The sequence below is a fragment of the Trichosurus vulpecula genome, chromosome 7, assembly GCF_011100635.1.
Source record: "Trichosurus vulpecula isolate mTriVul1 chromosome 7, mTriVul1.pri, whole genome shotgun sequence".
Lineage (NCBI taxonomy): Eukaryota > Metazoa > Chordata > Mammalia > Diprotodontia > Phalangeridae > Trichosurus > Trichosurus vulpecula.
Window position 1 is genome coordinate 11,890,036 of NC_050579.1, and position 16,575 is coordinate 11,906,610.

Below are 16,575 nucleotides of genomic sequence, written 5' to 3' on the forward strand. Positions count from 1 at the left end.
TGAGCTAAAGTGCCAAGCATTCAAACTCTGCTTCAGAGAGCGCAACTCTGATGGGCTGGCCACATTGTTCAAATGCAAAACGTACGCTCACTTTGATGGAGAGCTCACACAGGGCAAGCACTCACATGGTGGTCAAAAGAAGTAATACAAGGACGCTCTCAAGGTTTCTCTCAAGAACTTTGGAATTGATTGTGTGACATGGGAGACATTGGCATGGGATCGCTGTAGCCAGAATGGACTTTGTTTTCTTTGAATGACTCAGCTCGCCTCGTTGAGCTTCCCTGGACGCTGGGGCTTGCTCTTCCGGGGCAGGACCAGAGCTTCTTGTGTGATGAGTCATGGCGCTGGCTGAGGGGAGGTGTGTTAACGTGGTCTACGCTGGGGGAGGGGCCAAGTCAAGAACCAATCGGCCCTGGTCATTCAGGTGGCGCTTGATGATGTCAAAAACTCTATAAGAGGGGAGAGGACAGCTTGAAGATCCTCCTTTCCTTTTCCGGTTGGAGCCAGAGACACCTACAGCCGAAGCTGAGCTGCCGGTAGCAGAGCTGACTAGAGGCTAGTGGGTAATCTTCTTACCGTAGAGGGGAAGCATGTATACGATTTTGCCTTATACCATCTCGCTTCTCTGTGGCCTTCTGATTACCCTTGTAAGGCGGACTTATTGGGCCTGGAAGCTTTTGATGAAATATCAAAATGGGGACGCTGGTTTGTGGGCTTGTTATTGTGGAGTGTAAATACATGCTTTAGTTCTCCTGCCTTCTGCCTAGAGAATTCCTTATATCCTGTGGTTCCGGACCTTTTAGGCACATATGAGATTCTCTTTGAAATCATAAATTCTGCCTTCCTAATATAATCGCTCGGCATGGTGTGCCCACATCAGAGAAGGTTCCATGCTCTATAAGCAAAGCAGAATTGAAACAGCTCAAAGGAAATGCAAGATGCACAAACTTAAAGAATCCAACCCAAATGTTCACACAGACGGACTATAGTGGAGCATTCTGAGCTTGTATTGGTCTGATCAGCCACGGTCAGACACAGTGAAATTTGACTCTAGCATAGTGATGTCTTTTGGTCCTCTTCAAGAATGAAGGACAGCAACCAATCAACCATTTCTTGCTGGAAGGGCCATCTAACTAAATTCAGAGAGGCTTGGTCAGCTGGCTGGGGGAAGGTGGTCATTTGGCTACAGCAGCTCATGAATACTGTCAGCCAAACCAATGAGGAGTTGCCTTCTGTGCTGGTGGAGGGAGTGTCCACACTGAAGCCTTTGGTGCCTTTAATAGGATCCAGAGCTAAGCACCCTTCAGTGGAACCCTACTGTCCCTGTCCCCATGATATCAGGGAAGCAAGCCAAGTCCTCTTCTGTTGGGAGATGAGTCACAAACTTGTATTTTCATGTTTCTGCTAGGGCTGGGAAGGGGACGAACCATTCATGCAACAATAAAAAGTGTTATTTAAAAAGTCTGTCCCCCTTCCCCAGGGCACTTAGCAAATCATGAAATGATGACCCAGCTGCAAAGACTGGGAAAGAAAGACACAAGGGAGTGATACTGAGCTGCTGCTGCTCCCGCTTCCATCTGGAAAGATGCCAAGGAGGTTTCATCATCCCACTCGGTCAGGGCTGGCGGGCTTCGTTTGTTCTAAGTATGTTGGGAAAACACATCTTGGCTCCATGCCACGCGGGGCTTCACAGTTTAGCCCTAGACCTTACAGGGCACAGCATAGCTTTACCTTGGCTCTGTCCCAGTGTTTTTGTTCTGATATCTTGTATGAAAGTGCCTAGTTTGGCAGGGCTCAGCCTTGCTTTGGTTGATTCTGACTAAAAAGACGGGTCTTCTGGGTATGTAGCCCTAGACAAACTGTGAAGACAGTCACAGTGCTCTGTAAATGGCCATGATCATGGCTGAGGTGAGCTGACCCTTGGGGGCTGGTAATGGTAACAATAGTGTTAATGACCTTGCTGATGCACTTTTAGATTTATGAGGTGCTTCCTTGACAAGTGCTTCCCTTGAGGGAAATGGGTGCTTGATTTAGACATAAGGGATGAAAGCGTAAGCGTATTAGGAGATCAAGGAGCAGTTTACCTGTCAGATCTATGGCGAAGGGGAAAATTTATGAGCAAACAAGAGATAGAGAGCATTATTAAATGCAAAATGGACAACTTTATTATGTTAAGTTAAAAAGTTTTTGCAGAAACAAAGCCAATGCGACCAAGATTAGAAGGAAAGCAGAAAGCTGGGAAACAATCTTTACAGCAAGTGTCTCTGATAAAGACCTCATTTCCAAAATATATAGAGAACTGAGTTAAATTTATAAGAATACAAATCATTCCTCAATTGAAAAACAGTCAAAGGATATGAGCAGGCAGTTGTCGGATGAAGAAATTAAAGCCTATAGTTGTATGAAAAAGTGCTCCAAATCACTGTTGATTAGAGAAATGCAAATTAAAACAATTCTGAGGTACCATCTCACAGCTATCAGATTGGCTAATATGACAGAAAAGAAAAATGATAAATGTCAGAGAAGGTGTGGGAAAACTGGAACACTTAAAGCATTGTTGGTGGAGTTGTGAACTGATCCAACCATTCTGGAGAGCAATTTGGGACTATGCCCAAAAGTCAATCAAACCATGCATACCCTTTGATCCAGCAATACCACTACTGGATCTGTGTCCCAAAGAGATCATAAAAAAGGGAAAAGGACCCACGCACAAGAATATTTATAGCAGCTCATTTTGTGGTGGCAAAGAATTGGAAATTAAGGGGATGCCCATCAATTGGGGAATGGCTGAACAAGTTGTGGTATATGAATGTAATGGAATACTATTGTGCTCTAAGAAATGATGAGCAGGCAGACTTCAGAAAAACCTGGAAAGACTTACATGAACTGATGCTGAGTGAGGGGAGCAGAACCCGGAGAACACTGTACACAGTAACAGCCACATTGTGCGATGATTAACTGTGATAGACTTAGCTCTTCTCAGCAGTGCAATGATCCAAGACAATTCCGAAAGACTCATGATGGAAAACGCTGTCCACATCCAGAGAAAGAGCTAGGGAGTCTGAATGCCGATCGCTTTGTTTTTGGTTTTTGTCTTCCCTCTCGTGGTTTTTCCTCTTTGTTCTGACTTTTCCACAACATGACTAATATGGAAATGTGTTTAACATGATTGCACATGTATAACCTATATCAGATTGCGTGCTGTCTTGGGGAGGGGGAGGGGAAGGGGAAAATTTGGAACTCAAAATTTTACAAAAATGAATGTTGAAAATTATCTTCGCATGTAATTGGAAAAAATAATATTAAGGAAAAAAAAACCCAACCCCATGAGGGAGGCACTACAGAGCTGGGGAAACTGAGGCTTTGAGAACTGCCCATGACCAGATGGTTGGTCAATGTCTGAGGTGGGATGCCTCCATTGGTGGAGTGGGGCAGCCTCTCAGCTCATGTCTACACCATACTAGGTAGTTCTACATGCACACGCTTTGAAATGACAGTGAAGAGGTTAGACCCTTGACCACAGGCTGGACAAGGTTTTAGGCAGAACTTTAGTGGCTCTGGGACTGAGATGCCTCAGTGTCTTCATCTGTGCAGAAGGAACAGCTGCCTCATGGGGCTGTTGTGAGAGTGCTCCACACTTGGGGATGGCTATCGTTAATGACAGGAACAACAGCAATAAACCTTGGTCTCCGTCCTCTCTTGTGCCTGTGCTTAAAGCCCCAACGGAACCCACAGTGGTGGTGAAGGACTGGCAAGATGTGGGATACAGAGCCATGATCAGTGAATTCCCGTGCACTCAATGAACACCTGAGCTCTTGAACTGGCAGGCCCAGGGAGGAGGCCTAGAGCCCACGGCCCCAGATTCCTAATCCGGAGCTCTCACCACTCCGCCATCTTGTTTCCAACCAGAGTAATTGTAAGAGCAGTAGAATTGTCAGGGAGTTATTGTCCAAGTGAACATGCAGATGGAGCGCCTTGCCCAGGGTCATAATAATACCTGACACTTACATAGCCCTTCAAGGTTTGTGAAGCACTGTACATAATGTCAACTCATTGGCTCCTCACAACAACCCTGGGAGGAAGGAGGTGCTCTTATGATCCCCATTTTGCAAATGAGGAAACTGAGGCAGACAAGTCAAATGACTTGCCCAGAGCCACACAGCTAGGAAGTGTCTGAGGCTTGGGTCTAACTCAAGTCTTCTTCACTCCAAGTCCCAGGGCTCTCTCCACTGTGGTGCTAGCCAGCTGCCAGTGTTCCAGGGCTCATGGCAGACCAGGAATGAGAACTTAGATCTCTTCCATCCTTCTCTGTAGATGACTGGTGAAAGACCACAGGACAAGTCTAGGTGTCTGTCAGGTGATCTGTCTATCTCCAGCTTTGCCATTAATTAGCTCCATGACTCTAGGCAAGTCACCATCCTCTCTGGGCCTCAGTTTCTTTGTCTGTAAAATGCAGCAGTTGAGTTAGTTGATCTCTGTGAATTTATTTTCACATGAGGTCTGTGATTTCATTGTGGATGGAGTGTGGGGAGTTCCTTGGGGCCAGGGAAGCTGAGATCATTTTCCAAGGCCACAGAACCAACTTGTGTCTGAGGCAGGACCTGAACCTAGGCCTTCCTGCCTCTAAGGCCAGCCCTTGATCACCTCGACCATCTGTCTCTCCTGAAAAAAACAATTCCCCTGCCATTCTAGGACTCCTTCCAAGGCACCACAGGGCACCTTTCTCCCAGCTGAAGTCACAACTTGGACTGACCAGGAGAGACTCTCTTCAGAGTGGCAGATGGAGTGGCAAGGGGCGTTCTTCTTAGTTGGGGATCCTTGGTGCCCAGGAGGTCAGGGCCACCTGAGTTGGGCTCCCTTAAGGATCTGGCATCAGCTCAGGGGAGGGAGGTTTTGAGGGGAGTTGCATATTTCAGAACACTTAGTGGGTAGATGATATCTGTATGGTTTTAACAAGACACTGGTGAGAGATCTTTGTTCTCACACTGCTGGGCTGTGGCACAAGGACTTAGCCTACTTCCTTAGGGAAGTTCCAGGCCAGCCTTACCCTCTCCAGTGTGTGTAAGGTTGGGGAGAGGCTTCCCCAGGTCAGTTGGAGCCCAGCTATCCCTACATAGACCATGACTGGCACTTTGTCTAGAGGACATTCCTCCTTGGTCTCCAGCCTGGGGCTACCTCCTAGGTGTTGGGTTGGCTGAGACTCAGAAGAGTGGACTCATGTGTCAGGGGCTGTGCCTAGGAAGAGGGCAGCAGATGACTCTTAGCCTCACTTTGGCCACCTCTTCCCACTTTTATTTTCTGTCTTTCTTTTGGAGGACCTCTGGGGGTGGAGGGAACAGTTTCTCCTTTTCCTCCCTCCAGGATTTATTGATGATGACCTTCAGCAGAAGCTCATCATGGAGGCAGATCATAGAGGTCACACAGGTAACCTGAGGGCAGCATGCCCAAGGGGGAAATGGTGGTGACCTGAGCTCCTGAAGAAATATGTGAACAGAGGGTCCCTAAGAAGAAGTCATGGAACAAACTTGCGCTCTCCCCCACCTTGAACGGGAGCACCGTAGATCTTGCCTTTTAGCCAGAGAAGATACCCGGGACAGCTCCAGCCTTGCAGATGGCCTTCTGGGTGACCCCAGGGAGAATTCAAAGATCTGGGCTTCTCTCGGGGGTTTTTCTGAACAGTGTGCTTCTGAGGACAGAAGATCAGCCACGGGGCTCCCATGACTAGAGAAGCAATGAAGAATGAGGAAGGAAATCACTGGACCCCTGTCATGCCCCACTCCTGGGAACGCTTGAATGTCTTCTATGTTTTCTGTACCTAATTACAACCTCTCGTGAGTCCTTTGAGTTTCCTAGGTTTTCTGTGTGATGTAATTCTAGCTTACCCCATGTTTGACAGCTGTGTGGCCATGACAGACAAAGGACTGAACTCAGACACTTACTAGCTGTGTGTCCCTAAGGAAGTCACTAAAACCTCTAAAACCCAAAGCCTCAGTTTACTTGTCTGTCAAACGGGGATATCAACACTGACCTCCCAGGGTGGTGTGAGGATCCAAGGAAATCCTTTTTAAAGCACTTCCCATAGTGCCTTGCTCTGTTAGCTCTGTTTCTACCCTAACTACTCATATGGAGCCTGGAAGTCTTGTTACCCTTACTGGGGGACGTGAGCTACACCTAAGCTGTATTAGGACATGGTTTCAGAGTAAATTCTGGGGGGAGTCGAATGAGCCAGTCAACCAATCAGTAAAGACAGCTATCCTCCAGGGCAGACCTGGTCTCTTTAAATCCAGAAGCTGATGCCAAGAGATCTCTGCAGATACCCGTCTCCCCCCTCCCCCGCCAAAAATAAAAATTGGCACAAGTTATATTTTTAGAGAAATGCACATCAGAAAAGGCAAGTAGAGAATCAGAGGACCAGGAAGTCAGAGCCAGAGCCAACAAAGCCTGTGGACTGTCCTGAGACTCTAAGGAAAAAACAGATCACCTCTTTCAGCCAGGTACTCCTGGGGCAGGGGTGGGCATGGGGACTTTAGAGATGGAATGCTGCTGCCCCCTGGTGGCCTCATAGGCGAATTGGAGGATCTTTCTTCCTTCACCCTGACACCTACTCTTCACGCCCATCCCCAGGACTAAGGTCAGAGAATCCTAGGCTGAGAGCAGAGGTCATCTGTTTCTATCCTTCACTTTGTAGATGAGGAAATGAGGTGCAGAAAGGGGAAGGAACATCTCCCAGGCCCTCGTGGAACACAAGCTACTTGAGGCTGTTTTGGACATTTTCTTTGCATCCACCATGGAACCTTTAGGTGTTTAAGAATTACTTGTGGAACTGAATGGAATGGGAAAGTCTCTCAGCCTCTTGGAGGCACTTACATTGCAGAGATGGAATGAAGCCTACCCAGGCAGGAATTAAAAAGGCAACTATCATGTGCTTCCTGTGTGCCAGGCACCAGCCAGGGATGCACAGAATGATGGCGAATGGAGTGCCTGGGGGTATAGTGGAACCACGAGAGCTGGTCTCCACTCTTTGGGGAGTGTCTTCACAGAGTCTTCACAGACTCTCCTTGGTCATTCCTCTCTGGGATGATGTTTCAACAATCCGGCTAGCAGCTGTTGTGGGGGTAAAAGCCCAACAAAAGCCCAACAACAAGAACGCTACCAGCACGCTGCAAAAGCACAGGTTCTTTTGATCTGCTTAACTAAGGAAAGCAATGTTAAGGGGTTGACAAGCTTACTTTAATTCAGCATACAAATATCATTCACTTAATTCAGGGGAAAAGACCAGCACCTTGACCTTCAGAGCAAAATACAAACAAATTACAAACATCAACAGACAGACCCAATACAATTCATAGTTACCAACATCTAGGTTCAGCCCAGGAGCTCAGAATAAGGGCTGACCCAGAGTCATGCACACCACCACTGCTGTGGGTAAGAGCTCCAAAGAAGAGGAAATCAACCCCTGGTTTTATATCTTTTCCAGGGTCAGGGGTGAGTCACACATGTGACTCACCCACGTGACCTAAAATCATCACAAAGAGGTGACTTAAACCCACGTGGTCTAAGAGCCTCTGATGTCCCAAACCTATCATTCAAACTCATGTGTAAGCTAGGCCCTCCCTTAGTTAGCCCCATCTGGGGCCCCACCTTGGGTACCAAGTCACACCCACATAGGTTTTACACCTAATAGGGGTTTGGGCCTGGGGCTTAGCACCTAGTAAGGCTGAATGAAATACACTGAATTACTCAAAGGAAACAAAAGCCAACTAAGTGCTAAGAGTCCATTTGGCTTACCAACACAGATAGCCTTCAAACAGCCCAGACTCGCTTCTACCCTGGAAAGCCTCTCCACTCCTGGAGCTGGACCTTTCACAGATCGGCCACTTGTTTCTGAAAGGTCCACTTGAAGAAAGGGCCTAGGCTAACTATGTCCACTGCATTCCTCTTGAAGTGCCACCACTGACTCCTTTCTCCACCAGGGGAATAGGGTGCACATTCCTCATCCCCTCCATTGGCTTCATTTCATCTGTTGCTTTCTCCCATTAGAATGGAAGCTCCTTGAGGGCACCAAGTGTCTTTCTTTCTGACAGCCTTTGCAATTCCAGGACATGGCAGACTGCCTGGCAAAGAAAATGCCACTAGTAAATATATCTTGTATTCATTTGAAATAGCAAAGAGTGGTAGCCAGTGAGGGAACTGTGACTGAGAAAGTTCTTGGTTGGTGAATGAAGTCAGAGAGGAGCAGACCAACACAACTCTTTGTAGGAAAAGTGGGGAAAATGATTTGGTTATGACTCCCCAGTGGGCAAGCAGGGCTAAGTGGCACAGAGGGTGCACAGAGTGACCAGAAGTAGAATGAAGGGGAGCATGGCTAGAGGAGCCGGAATGGCCCAGGGATACACGAGGCTGGGAGGGGCCCCTCTCTCAAGATCTGGATGGAGGCACAACATGAAGGAGACACGGCACATGTTCAGTGAGTCACTGATGCTCCAGAGGATTGAAAAAACAAGGTTATCAGACTGTCACTTTCAACGAGGAAAGAGACCTGAAATATGAGAACAAATCCATGCTAAAGTTCAGTAATCTTGAACAGGATGTCCAGAAGACCCTTTAAATTCAACATGTTCAAAACTGAATTTATTATGTTTCCACATAAAACTTCCCTCCCTCCCATCTTCCCCATTATTATAGAGAATAATGCCCCTCTCCTAGTCCCTCAATCTCACCACCTAAGAGTCAGCCTGGACTCCTCACTCTCACTCCACAAATCCAATATGGTGCCAAGGCCTGTCAATTACATCTCTCTAATACACCACCTTGTCTCCATGACTGTGGTCTGGAGACATATCGCCTCATGCCCTGAGGTTTGCACATGCCTGCTGATGGGTCTGCCTATCTTACGTCTCATCCCATCTCAATCCAACCCTCATTCAGCCCCTAAAGCGATTTTTATCAAGTGCGGGTCCAATCATGTCCCTTCTGATTCGATAAACTCCAGGGGCTTCCTAATGCCTCCAATATAAAAACCCAAATATTCTGGCCTTCAAAGTCTCTAATAACCTTGCCCCTATCTGCCCTTCCAGCCTTGTTACACCTTACTCGCTAAAATGTGTTCTTTGACACAGTAACTGTTATTCTGGCTTGTCCAAAGACAAGAAACCACATTGTTCAGGTCTAGGCATCTCCTCCAGCGGTTCCCCAACCTGGAACACTCTCCCTCTTCATCTCTAGTGCCTGGTTTCTCAGGCTGCCTTTAATCCAAAATTAAAATCAAATCTTCTACAAGAAGCCTTTCCAAAAATCTCTTAATTCTAGTGATTTCGCTTTATTCTTTATTTCCTATTTGTCTGCTGCCTTGGTAGCTGTGTACATACTGGTCTGCATGCCATCTCTTCATTTGAATATAAGGACCTAGAAAATGTAGACTATACTTTGCCTTCTGATCACATCAAGTGAGCAGATGAAAATGACTGAAATCAAGAGAACAGAAACATGAATTGAGGACCAAAGAACTGGATGTCCAGGGGCTACGGGCAAAGGAAGGTGGATGATAAGATGGTGCGAAGCCCTGCTTGTATTCCTGATGGGCATGAGTCAGGGCACTGAGGGCAGATGGCAGCCTAGATTCTTCGAAGCAAGCATCTATGCCAAAGTTGGATGCGTTGAGATGACTGTGGGCATGGGAGTGCAACTTCCTACCATGTGGACCTACCCCTTTAAAACTCCCCAACAGGCCAGACAGGAAAAACATTTCCAGTGAGGTGGGAAAATAAGTAAGTGTGCATGTGGCGAGGTGTGGGTGGAAGAGGCAGGCATGGAGTCAAACCTGTAGAGTCAGGTAATGAAGGGCAGACAAGGACGGTGTAGAGGATGCACCTCCCATCCCAAGCAAAGGGCAGTGGGCTCCCTAAGGACCTTCCCTGGACCCACCCCTTTGGAGGATCCCAGGGGACCAGGAAGGAAGAGCCTTCTGAGCTGTCTTGAAGTGGATAGGCTTGTCTATGTGGTGCAGAGTCCTGTGCAGCAAAGCTGCCAACGGTCCTGATTCACAACCCTTCTGCTGAGAGGGCCTCCTATGGCTGTGGGGGCAGCTGGGGACGAGGGAGGCTGTAGAAAGGGAGGCTTATCCCAGGAAGAGTTGGATGATCAGATGCCTCCTTAAATATGTTCCAGCAGGGGAGAATCTGTCATTCAAAGTGGAGAGAGCGGGGGAGGGGGGGGGCGGCCCAACTTTCATGGCAGGTTCTGGCCTCCATGCTAGAGGGCACCAGGAAGCACAGAGGGACCTGCTGAAGTCCATGCCCTAAGCCAGTGGATGAACATGGTCCATGAGGGATGGAAGTCAGGCTTTGAGGGTTAGTCCTGTTGTTGCTTGCCAGGCATGCCCTCCTGGGCTGTGACAGACTGCTGGCTGGAGGATTTTCTGGCCCTGACCTTTTCCAGGGGTCTCTTGTGACAGCGTGTCCCTGGTCAGGGTGCGGGGAGAGTTCCTGGTCAGACAGTCATTCCTCTCCCTGCCATGGTGAATGTCACCTGAGACCTGACCCCTTCAATGCCTTTCCATTGTGGCTGAGGTGGCTTTCTGAGGCTGGAATCCAAGAGCACCTACAGGGGGAGAGGGGAGACAACAGGGCTCAGGGAGTCAGTGGTCAGGCTGAAGTTTTTTGTGTTGGTCATGGCTGCCAGTGAGACTGCCAGCATGGGCAGTTTGCCCCCCTCCCGCCCCCCATCCCCCGGACCTCAGGTGGGTCATGCCCAGAGGCTGCATTGCTGCCATTTGGGCTATTGGTGCTGTGTGCTAGCTCCTTCCAGAAAGTGCAGGCTGGTCCAGAGGCAGTGCTGGATGGCGTGCAGAGCATGCTGGGAGGAGCATCAGTCACCCTGCATGCACACTTGGGCTTGCTGCTTCCTGCTGAGTTGCCTGGCTTTGGGTGAGGCCCCTGTGAGCCACATGCTCTAGGCTCCTCCCCAGTCCGAGGGCCACAATGCCTTCTGCTCCCAGGGCTGCTGTGAGGCCAGGGGCTGGCAACCCCAAAAGCTGTCCTGGAGACCAGTGAGGAGTCAGAGTCTACATTCTTGCCCCACAGCTTGAAAGTCTTCTCCTTGCCAAGGCCCTCTCCACATGCAGGATGTGTTTGCTTGTACATAGGTCACTGTGTGGTCTGGACCCAGCCCGGTCCCAGGCTCCTGACTGACTGGTGACCAAAGGTGTGAGAGTCCAGTGGCCACAGACAAAGGGCAGAGGGTTCCTGAGCCCATGCAAAGTCCCACTTGTGATCCTGAGGTGTCTGGCCAAGGGTCCCCTCAACCCCCCAGGCCTATTCATTGGTAGTTTGACCCTAGAAAGCCTTGTGCTGAGGGACAGGGAGGTCATTTCACAGAGATGTGTGCATGGGAGCATGTGACAGCCTCACTAAGTGTGTGCAGAGATCACTCCTGGGTGGGAGCTGGCCTCTTTGCAGGTGCTGTGTTGGTGGATTCAGGGGAAGGGTTTAAGCCAAGAGGATAGTGGCCTGGTGGCAGGTGGATGGGTGTGCACATGGTACAGTATGGGTTGGGGAGGGATGTGTCAGTGTATGGCTCTGCATGACCATGGTGAAGTGTGTGCATGGCATGGTGGTTGGTCTGTGCACTGTCTCCTGTGACCTGGTGGGCTCTGCAGGCTGCCACGTGCAGGGCTTATGCTCCCCCTTCCCCCAGTGGGCCAAGGATAAAGAAAAAAGGTGAGTGAGAGGCCAGGAAGGTGAGGTGATGTGGTTTATTGCCAGGTGGGCCCATGGATAGGGCCATCCCCACACCCTTTGAGCCTAGAGAGAGCCTGAGAGCTGCAGGCAGTGCCAGGATGATAGACACTGAGTTAGGTGCATGGCAAAGCAGGAGTTGTGCCTGGTGTCAGCCCTAGTTTGGAGGGGGCCTGGCATGGTCCTGGCGTGGGTCAGGTACTTGGTGCAGTTGGTTGTCTGTGGCCTGGTGGTCTCGATGCCTTTGGGGGTGATGTCAGCCAGGTATTCAGGCTAATGTTTGCGGATGGACCCAGGAGGCCCAAAGAAGTCTGGCAGGGGTGGAGAGTCAGTGAGAGAGAGGGAGAGAGAGCACCCTATGGTCAACAGCAAGATTTTTGGCCACAGGTGGTAGTGCCGCAGGAGGGTTTGCAGCAGGTGGGCCGGCAGAGAAGGGACACAGAGGAGGAAGGACGGCAGCAGGTGGGGGCTGGACAGCAGGAGGGTGCACAGCAGCAAGAGGAGGAGGATGTGGTGGTGCAGCAGGAGGGTCTGCAGGAGAGAGGCACACAGCAGGTGGCTGGTCTGCACACTGGCTTGCAGATGAGGGACACACAGGAGGCAGGGTGGCAGCAGCTGGGCTGGCAGCAGGAGGAGTCTGGACAACAGGCTGTGGTCACACAGCAGCTGGGCTTGCAGCACACAGGCAGGGTGATATAGCAGCTGGGCTTGCAGCAGAGTGGGACAGAGGAGCAGGACTGCACCGCACAGGGAGGGGCAGCACAGCTAGGGCTTTGGCAACAGGACTGCTGGGAGCACGATGGAGAGCAGGAGGAGGTGCAAACAGACTGGCAGGGGCTGGGTTCACAGGCTGGCTGGCAGGTGGCAGGCACACAGCAGACTGGGCGGCACAGCAGGGTCAGGCAGGAGGCTGGTGTGCAGCATGGGGCTGGGCAGCAGCAGGGGGCACAGCAGCTGGGCTCACAATAGGTCTCTGGGCAGTCGTCCAGCTGCCAGGAGGAGCCTGTGTCAGAACTGGGCAGGCAGATGTTGCTGCTACAGCTCACGTCACTAGAGCAGACAGAGACAGCCGAGGCTGTGGGGACACAGGGCCTAGAAAAACAGGTGTCTGCCATGGTGGGAGCAGCTGTGTTGGGAGCCTTGGGCAGCAAAGAGTGGGAAAGGTGTGTGAGTGAGGGACTGAGTGCCTGAGGCTGGGAGGAGCTTGATCCTCACTGGGAGTGTCCCTGTGGGTGTGGGTGTGAGTGCAGCTGTGGGGCTGTGGTTGAAGGTGGGGCAGCCTGGTGGGCTTTTATATCCCTCTTGGAGGAGGATGTGTCCAGGGGAGATGGTGCCTTCTTCCCTGTTGTTGTTTATGGCTGGCTGCTTCCCTCAGAGCCCATCATTAGGTGATGGTGACATCCAGGAGATGGCCAGCAGCCCATCAATATCTGTACCAGCATGCCTCTGTTTGTGTGTGTGTGTTTGTGAGCACACATTTGAAGTGATGGCTTTGGGTGAGGCCCCTGACCTGGGGTCTGTTGGATCCCTGCAGCCAAAGCTGATACTGAAAGTAAATCAGTGGTCTTGGCTTCCCTTGAGTGGAAGTAAGTGCCAGCAGGCAGAATGAATGAAGGATAGGGTCGCTTGCCTGAAAGTGCCCTACATGGTGGTCACACTGGCACGTGCTGGGGCTCTTGTGGCATGAGGCACAGCTCCTGTGGCCAAGGTGTTCACACATGCATGGTTGGGTGCTCTTGCGTGAACAAGCTGGTGCCTGTGGCAGGGAGGCCTTGTGGGTGTTTTCAGAGACCATGAGACATGGCTTGGTCCAATGTAGGACTGGTGGGAGCATCTATGGGATGGGCATTCCAAGGCACACATCCCAGGAGAAGTCTGATGGAGGAAGCACAACAGTATTGATGGGGGAGGGGATGGGAGGGCAGATCCTGTCTGGACTCTTTGAAGCAAGCATCTGTGGCTTACTCGCATATGTGTTGGGATGTCTGTGAGCACTGCGACTCAAGGTTTTGCCATGTGGCTTGTTGTAGTGGGGCCATTGATGGGAATACCCAACACTTCTCAGCGAAGGGAAGACAAACCTTCAAGGAGCTGGGTAGTGAAGGCATAGAGGATGCACCTCCCATCCCAGGCAAAGGGCAGTGGGATCCCTAAGGACCTTCCCTGGACCTTCCCCTTTGGAGGATTCCAAGGGACCAGGCAAGAAGAGCATTCTGAGATGTCTTGAAGTGGATAGGCTTGTCTATGTGGTGCAGGGTCCTGTGCAGCAAAGCTGCCAACGGTCCTGATTCACAACCCTTCTGCTGAGAGGGCCTCCTATGGCTGTGGGGGCAGCTGGGGACCAGGGAGGCTGTGGAAAGGGAGGCTCATCCCAGGAAGAGTTGGATGATCAGATGCCTCCTCAAATATGTTCCAGCAGGGGAGAATCTCTCACTCAAAGTGGAGAGAGTGGGGGGCAGGGCATCAGCTTTCATGGCAGGTTCTGGCCTCCATGCTAGAGGGCACCAGGAAGCACAGAGGGACCTGCTGAAGTCCATGCCCTAAGCCAATGGATGAACATGGTCCATGAGGGATGGAAGTCAGACTTTGAGGGTTAGTCCTGTTGTTGCTTGCCAGGCATAACCTCCTGGGCTGTGACAGACTGCTGGCTGGAGGATTTTCTGGCCCTGACTTTTCCCAGGGGTCTCTTGTGACAGCGTGTCCCTGGTCAGGGTGCGGGGAGAGTTCCTGGTCAGACAGTCATTCCTCTCCCTGCCATGGTGAATGTCACCTGAGACAGCACCCCTTTGGTCCCCTTCCATTGTGGCTGAGGTGGCTTTCTGAGGCCAGAATCCAAGAGTCTTCTTGGGAGCCTCAGACCTCAGGTGAGTCATGCCCGGAGGCTGCATTGCCACCATTTGGGCCATTGGTGCCATGTGCCGTTCCATCAGGGCAGTGCAGGTTTGTCCTTGGGCAGCATTCGATGTCCCCACTAGTTCTCTTGGTAGTCTGCTTATTTCAGAGTAATGTTGGAAATGTTGCCTCAAATAACCAAATATTTATTTCCTTCTGCTCTCTATGTTCTTATGGCTGATGCTGATTCTCTGAGGGTTTAATACATTCTCAAAGTGAACTCACTTCAGATCCAGCCTCTCCCTCCCCCTTTAGCCTCCATGTTTACAATTCTTTCTTGGCCACTGATCACTCCCAAACATAGAAGTTGGTCTATGCACACATCTGTGAATTGGAGGGACGTGTTTGTTGACACCCTTGATAGCTGAGTGTTTTAGCGGATAGATCACAAGGCCATGATCAGGAAGGCTTCTGTTTCAATTTCACTCCAGACATTCGATAGCAAATAGTGGGTTACCATTGAGCCAACCTCCCAGTGTGATTTTCAGGATCAAAGAAGGTGTTAATGGCAAATGCTTAGCCCAATGTGCAGCACGCACTAAGAGCTGCACAAATGTTAGCCATTATTATTTTCAGGGGTTTTTCTAGTCATTCCAGTCCTTGAAGATATCTCTTATTTTACTTCTGACATCAAAGCAATTTTGTTTAAGATGATAGAGATTCATAGCCTTGTCATCAACACTTCTTAGACATGACAAAGTAGTTCCCTGTGTGTGGAGGCGTGTGTTTATGTATAGTTGGTTGCTGATGCCAGATTCATCATCTTTCAGGTCATTTTTTTTTCTCACAGATACAGATACACCACACACACACACACACACATACACACAAACACACACACTCACACCTCTCCTCAAGGCTACATTGTAGTTGAATTTTTTCATGTTCCCAACAAACATTCAATTACTTAAACTTTATTAAGGAAACCATTTTATGACAGTGAAATGAAAGAAATGGAGTGAGATCTAATGAGTGACAATATAACTTTATTTTTATGACAAAATATATTATAAAAGCAGTTCCCCTGAGAGAAATGGGCTATATGTGCGTGGACTGCACAGTTTGAGAAGACCAGAATCTTGGGACCCAGAGGACATTTACTCCACAGAGCTCATGAGGAGAATTGCTGCAATGCTGAAGATCCTGGGCCGACTGCTTGGCTTTGAGTGCCCAGTGGGTGAGCAAGACTGTCATCACAGGGATCTGAGAAATGGATGCTCTAGGCTCCTCTCATCTGAGCAGAGACAGTGTGCTCAGCAGCAGGAGGTAGGGCAGGAGGGTCCACAGAGCAGGGAGGTGCAGGAGGCTGGCTGGCAGCAGGAGACCTGGCAGGAGGGGACCCCACAGGCCACAGGCTTGCAGCACACGGGCACACACAGAGCTGGTTTGCAGCAGACAGGCACACAACAGGCAGACTGGCAGGGGCTGGACACACAGCAGGTGGGGCTGCAGGGACCAGCCTGGCAGCAGGTGGATTGGCTGGGGCTGCCTCCACAGCATGAGGGGGAGCAGCTGCCAGCTCCACAGACTGCCTGGCAGCTGGTCACCACGGGGAACACTGGGCGGCACAGCAGGGCCACATAGGAGGCTGGGCGGCAGCAGGGATGGACACAGATAGGCTTGCAGCAGACAGGCACAGAGCAGGTCGGCTGGCAAGCAGTGGAGCAGCTGGTGTGGCACATGGTGTCTGGAGTGGGTGGGATCTTGGGAGAGGAGGAGAGGAGGAGGGATGGATTTGGACAGCTCCTTCCCCCCTCACCAAGGCTTTTATACCCCTTTGCAGTGTGTGTGTGTGTGTGTGTGTGTGTGTGTGTATGTGTGTGTGTGTGTGACACAGCACCAAAGCAGCCACGGCCTTTGTTTTCCCTCCTAGCATCTTATCACATGCTTTTGGGTTTCCTGCTCTGAGCAACAACATTCTCCCTTGGGTCTGAGGCTCATTTGTGTC

The 16,575-nt window shown here is 50.3% G+C and overlaps 2 protein-coding genes across 2 annotated transcripts; both read right to left on the reverse strand.

Moving 5' to 3' along the window:
* Nucleotides 1-12,097: 12,097 nt before the first annotated feature.
* On the reverse strand, nucleotides 12,098-12,850 carry LOC118858469 (keratin-associated protein 10-3-like). The gene has a single exon (XM_036768991.1). It carries the CDS (start codon nucleotides 12,848-12,850, stop codon nucleotides 12,098-12,100), a length of 753 nt encoding a protein of 250 aa, XP_036624886.1.
* A 3,030-nt stretch (nucleotides 12,851-15,880) lies between these two features.
* On the reverse strand, nucleotides 15,881-16,309 carry LOC118858470 (keratin-associated protein 10-12-like). The gene is made up of 2 exons (XM_036768992.1): nucleotides 16,285-16,309; nucleotides 15,881-16,140 (listed from the first exon to the last, which is right to left on the reverse strand). Exons 1-2 carry the CDS (start codon nucleotides 16,307-16,309, stop codon nucleotides 15,881-15,883), a joined length of 285 nt encoding a protein of 94 aa, XP_036624887.1.
* Between the last annotated feature and the right edge of the window lie 266 nt (nucleotides 16,310-16,575).

What these genes read in the sequence shown, in the direction of transcription:
- LOC118858470 (XM_036768992.1), bottom strand. Translation starts at nt 16,309, where the DNA reads ATGTGCCACACCAGCTGCTCCACTG. An exon ending in CCACACCAGCTGCTCCACTG is followed by an intron (nt 16,141 to 16,284) that starts CTTGCCAGCCGA and finishes GTGGAGCTGGCA; the next exon opens with GCTGCTCCCCCTCATGCTGT.
- LOC118858469 (XM_036768991.1), bottom strand. Translation starts at nt 12,850, where the DNA reads ATGGCAGACACCTGTTTTTCTAGGCCCTGTGTCCCCACAGCCTCGGCT.